The sequence below is a fragment of the Sinocyclocheilus anshuiensis genome, unplaced genomic scaffold (assembly GCF_001515605.1).
Source record: "Sinocyclocheilus anshuiensis isolate Anshui unplaced genomic scaffold, SAMN03320099.WGS_v1.1 scaffold504, whole genome shotgun sequence".
Classification (NCBI taxonomy): Eukaryota; Metazoa; Chordata; class Actinopteri; order Cypriniformes; family Cyprinidae; genus Sinocyclocheilus; species Sinocyclocheilus anshuiensis.
In genome coordinates, this window is record NW_015555727.1 from 183,713 (window position 1) to 189,871 (window position 6,159).

Below are 6,159 nucleotides of genomic sequence, written 5' to 3' on the forward strand. Positions count from 1 at the left end.
GGCAAAAACCTCAATTTGTGGATGTCCTCATTTGTAAAACTGTTATAAAAATAAAGTAAACAAAGTTTTTTTTTACTTTTGAAATTGTAAAAATGCAGAAAGTTTTCTGTGAGGGGTAGGGGTGAGTTTAGGTTAAAAAGTGTATAACTATCTGTATATAAAAACAATAGAAGTCTATGTAATGTCCCCATTTAGATAGCCAAGTAAATGTGTGTGTGTGTGTGTGTGTGTGTGTAAAATAGTATATCAGTCTGGCGAGTAAACAAAAAAAATTACTAGCCAATGTCGATTATATTGCCAAGGTGTGCGTAGAGGGTTGCCAATGTTTAATTTATAACATATAGTCAACAGTCACTGGAGAATATTGGAATTCTGGTCCTGTGAAATGTCTTTGGCGCATGTGAAAGCTTTGAGAAATGTAGGCCTCCAATTATCTGTGGTATTAAAGAGATGATTCCTGTCATTATTATATAAAGAAAGGCTTCCTTTTCATCTATGAGTGCTCAGCCTGAAGAGGTTTGACTTGAACGTTAGTTTTGTGCAGAAACGGATGAACTAGTATTAGTATGGAAGCAGGTCCTTTAAGGAGAGACTAACCATGAATTTTATTGGTCTTTTTTGCGTTTTGAGTAATAAACACTAGTTTATAGACATCACCCAGCCATATTCTAACAAAAATGTTTTGTATTGCATATATAGAGAAATATCCCAGTGTTTTTATATATATCAGGACAGGAGTTATAAGGAAAAGCACCTGGAACTATCATCCATTAAATAATTAAAAATGAAAAAATAGTATTAAAGAAGTTGGACCGTTAAAATATCAAAGCTTTGATCTTCAAAGGCCTTTTTTTGCTCAGCATCTCGTCAGTGAACCCAAATATAAGGATAAAATAATTAATTGAGTTAGACCTCATGAAATTATTTGGAAATACAATTTTCTGTCTATTTCATATTAAAACATGTATTTCCATGGGAGTTGTTAGTAATGACTAGATAAGGATTTTTAAAAGTCATTGAGTAATGAGTAATTTCTAATTATGAGCTTAACTAGGAAAACAAATAAAAATGTTACTATTATATTATATTATATTATATTATATTATATTACTTTTTATTTTATATTATTTAAAAAAATACTTCCAGGTTTTCCATGATAAATTTCTTTTTTTTCCCCCTTTTTTTTTTGCAGGTTGTACATATAATTTAGACGTTCTTATCTCAAACAGTATTTTATTACCGATTTCTATATGCCCTTCCTGGCAAGATAAGCCATCAATTTTTGGTTTCCTGTAAAAGAAAGAATGTATATTTTTAAATGCATATATCTTCTAGTTTTATCAACTTTTAGAAGTACACTGTGGAGTACAACATTTTTCATTCATTTCCAATACTGACACAGTAGACTTGATGACTTAATATATACTCAGATCAGCCATTAACTCTGCTACATTCCCCTTTGAGTTTGACTAGCTAGACATCAGTCAGGAACTATACACAACACGACCTTGTGATCTGTGAAATACCAGCCTGACATCCATCAACCGCATACCAGCTCTACCAACAAGCTCCTTTCCCCTTTAACAACTCGTTGATTTGAGTTCAGTTACACAAGATTTTGGTCTTCGGTTGCATTTGAAATGGCATAATTGAACCAGTCACCACTTGTGACGCTTTCACTGTGTAATTCATGTCCATTTTAGTCTAATTAGAAATAGATTGCACTTTACTAAAGCAGATATTAAGTAAATAAAGTTAAGTGCAGTGGGAGGCATAAATTATAGGGTAGAGCAGATTGTTTATAGGTGGCTCCCTGTATCTGCGGTTAGGCACTTATTAACTCTCGCAGACGTCTGAGAAGCAGAGAGAGTTTATTTATGTCGTCTCTAGACAAGATACTCTGGGCTCTGTCAACAGGAAATAGCAAATCATGCCTCAGATGGCCTAATGTAAAATTATGACATGCAAGTCATTAGACTCAGAATCAGATGAGGCTGTTAATGTTGTCTTGTGTAGACACCCAAAATACAGTATACAGTAGATGATCTTTGATTCAGATTCATCCTTAAATGTGTTTTTGAGTAGGCACAGCCTTATATTTTGCCTTGAGTATTCTTGTAATTCTCTATTCGTCTAACAGTCAGCCCAGATTGGGGGCCTTCCAGGCAATCATTTCAGACTTTTGATAGTAGGGTGTGAATAGAACTGGGCCTCTGTTTCCCATCAGAGCATCAGGCCTACCTTATGGCTACACTCCCAACTCCTCTCGATGACACTTTTCCACTGAATTTTTTTCTGGATTTCTCCCACCTGCTAGTTTCTTTAGCTACTCCTACCTCAAGATAAATGGCTTAACCCTGTGAGGAGCTTAAAGAAGCAGATTATATCATAACAGAACTTTTTTCTTAGTGTGAAGAATGTTTTAATAATCTAAAGAACCTTTTTCGACTATAAAGAATCCTTTGTGGAATGGAAGGATTCCAAAGGCTCTTAATGGATCCATACATGTCTGTATGATCCATACAAGTGTTGCTGAATTAATTTGTTGGCAATATTGACTATATCTTTTATGTAGACGACAAAGCCTGAACTAATAATCCGTATGTAACGGTCATTGTGAAACATTCATACTAGCAAACCTTCAGCTTTTTGCCATCTGCCCCCTCGGTCTTAAAGAATGTAGCGGCAAGCTCTTTTGTCATCATTCTTCTAGTAAATGTATTACGCTAGTAGTAGATTTCTGAGAAAGTGTTTTTTAAGACTTGCGTTCCAGATCGCACTCGTCTTTGTGGTCGGTATCCAGTGTGGTGATTTCTTATCTGAGAGTGCACTCTAGTTTTTAAGTTTACACTCTGCTGATAATGTTATCTGTGGAAAGTTTCTCATCCTGATCTATTTTTTACTGAGAAGAGACCATCCCGTGGGAACGCATTTGCTCACATACTGAACAAACTGGCCAGAGAAAGCTCCATGAGCTGATTTTAAGTTATATGTATAGTTGACACCACACATGTCCATGAGTTTCTTTGTCAACATTAAAGTTTTAAGTTCAAATAAATCAATATATAAGGGGATATGTACATTTTAGGTGCTGTCCGGTCACCATTTCCAATTTTTTTTTTTACCATTTTAATCAGAGTTCATTTTAATAGGCTATCTGGCATGGCATTACTTTTTAAAAGTACATTTTCTCAATAAATACATTATTTTGTCACAAATATGCATGCATAATAATTATGAAGGATTTTGCATGCTCTTTGAAGGCCTTAAAAAGTTAATGCATCAGGCTGTAAAATCTATTTTTAAATGGAACCTTTATAGACACTAGTTTCCTCCATTAACCCCATAATAACGTGAAGAGCATTTGAGCAGCTTGAAATGTATAGCTACATTCCTTAAATACTATGGGATATTTGAGGAACTTTCACAGGATGCCTAGATGATCCTGTGCCTGTAATAAGTGGATAAAAGCGTCAGTGACAAAATAATACAATTACAGTTTACTTGAGTCTACCTTAAACTCAGCCGAGAGTTGAGGAGTGTACTGAAAAGTCCAAAGCGCTCGGACCAAAGTCGCGAGCCGTTCCGTAACATCTCCTTTCTCCTGCTGACCGTTCTCATTCTTTATAAACCCGTTCATTGCCCTGTGACACAGATCCAGTTTATATCGCTCCAGACACAGATACTCAGCGAGCAGGTCCGTGTTGCTCAAGCACTGCAGGACGGCGTTCATGAAGCAGGTATTCCCGTGGTTCTTCAGACCCAGCACGCCTGGCGTTTTATCCCCGTACAGCGAGAACAGTCGCTCTTTCGCGGAGGAAGGGCAGGGAAGCGAGGAACTTTTCCTCACCTGACTGCTGTCCTCTTTTCTCACATGTCCCGAGTTTCCCGCGCAAGTTGCGCTTTCTCCAAACCCACCATCATCCTCCTCAGCATCCGAGCGCTCGGTTGTTTCTCCGCCGTTAGCCAAGCTCCCCAAACTTTTCAAGATCTTACTCACCAAACTTTCCACTGATTTGAATGATTTCCTCCGGAACAGCTTCCTTGTGCGTTTCGTAGACTTCCCTGAATCCGTTTTCGCTTTCTTGTCGCGTTTATCCATACTTCTAGTTTATTTCCCTCCGGATTACTAAAACGTTCAAGCACGCGGAGTGTTTTTATCCTCACCTGATGCAGCGTCGGTATCCAGCATTGTGGACAGTAGTGGATTCACGCGCAGATGAGCGCAGAGATCTTCCTCACGCTCGCAGTGAAGGAGTGATTGGCAGGTAGCGCGGTCAGAACGGCAACTCCCGTGACGTCATACCGGCAGGCGGTTGGAACGAACGAATGATTGACAGTTCTCCGGTAACGGCGGTCAGCACGAGCGCTCCTAGAACTTCATACTGGCGGGAAGCTGGCTGCGAGCGATGGAGTGATTGACGGGCAGGCAGAGCTGTCCGTACGGCAAGCCTAGTGATCAGTGTACGGATTATAGCCTACATTGCCTTTCAGGGATTCGACTATTTTAAAGGAATTACAGTTTGTTAGAGGAAATTTAAAGGTCCCATATTGTCAAAACTGAAATTTCCTGGCTTTTTTCATGATAACTGAGGTCTAGGTACTATGTAACTACCATATAAGTTTCAAAACAGTCAGTCCACAGTAAAATTCACACAGCCTGCAGAGGCTCATGAATATTAATTAGACATGCCAAAATCAACCTGTTCTCAGCAGAGCTCCTGAGAAAGGAGCTGTACAAATATATTGAGATGGTTTTTGGTACTTATACCGCAAATATATATTCTTAAGGACATCAAAACCTAAAATAAAACTCCAGAAAGGTGTAAAATATGGGACCTCTAAGGTTTACTGTCTCTGTCAACACAGGTCATTTCCGGGATGCAATCGGACGAGTTGTGTCTTGCTTTAAAGCAAACTGTACCCTTACGAAAAATCACCATGGTTTTACTACAAAATAAATAAGTAAATAAAAGGCTTACTGTAACCATACACTAACCATAGTTTAAGCATGGTATTTGTTGTAGAACTGTGGTTGTACAAATGGTAATTAATATAAAAATAATTAATTAATTAATTATTTAAAATAAATATAATTAATAAAAAAACATGCTTACTACACTTTTAATAATAAAACCACGGTTAAGGGTAGGCTATTCTGGTTAGTACTGTGCCACTATACAGTTTCACAAACCAGAAAGTTTTATTTTAATTTTATTTTTATGATCAAGTGATGCATATTAGGCCTCTTTGTCATGTCATCTATCTATCTATCTATCTATCTATCTATCTATCTATCTATCTCTGTCTATCTATCTATCTATCTATCTGTCTGTCTGTCTATTCTTCTTAGAGTATCTATCGTCTGTCTGTCTGTCTATCTATTTGTCTGTCTGGTTAGGGTTTTTGCATGGAGATTAACAATACAGAGCCCCCTGCTGTTTAAATGTCAGTGGTGTCAAGTAGGTCATGGTTATGTTGCACTGCTCCAGTGGCCAGCTACTGACCTGATAATGAAAAGACCGCAATTATAATAAAATAAATAATTTGCAATAAATTGTTTTAACAATTTGAAGAAAAAACAACAACAGGGTGTTTTGTTAATATGCTATCTGCTTTCCTCACGTTGAATTGATGTGGATGTTGTTATCACCTCTGATTATCACCTCTTATCTATGTTGGCACTGGGTCCAGTTGCCATATGTCTTTAGCTGGCCTATGAGTAACCCCACACCTTCACTAGTTTATCATCACCTCTTCTGAGCAGAAGTCACATCAATGCAGTTTCCCGGTTATCTCTTCACTGCCACAGCGACAGAATTTTGTCACAAAACCAGACCACCTACAGTTTTCCCATTTCTCCAGCATTCAAACTGCCAAACCACTGATGTGGTTTTAAACTCATTCTGTCCTCTTTACATTTGAACAATTAGAGGAGACGAATGTCTTGGATAATAGCCAAAATGATCTTATTTTTAGAGTTCTTTGCGCTTTATTCTACCGAGATCTTATATGCAAAATGAATTCAAAGTACTGAACATGCAGAGCTTAAAGACTTTGTGTGTGGATACATGTCTCTAGGTTGGCAGCTATCTCTTTCAGTGTGCCATCCCTTTGCAAAAGAGCATACTCTAAGATATTTTTATCTTCTGAGGTACA

At 37.6% G+C, this 6,159-nt stretch overlaps 1 protein-coding gene across 1 annotated transcript in view; it reads right to left on the bottom strand.

Annotated features, from left to right (window-relative positions):
• LOC107672694 (ubiquitin carboxyl-terminal hydrolase 43-like) overlaps positions 1-4,387 on the bottom strand; it is an 85,499-nt gene extending 81,112 nt beyond the window's left edge. The window contains exon 1 of the mRNA XM_016466002.1: positions 3,515-4,387. Coding sequence (XP_016321488.1) covers positions 3,515-4,102 — 588 coding nt within the window. The 5' untranslated portion in view covers positions 4,103-4,387. The remainder of the gene's footprint in view (positions 1-3,514) is intronic.
• Positions 4,388-6,159: the final 1,772 nt, after the last annotated feature.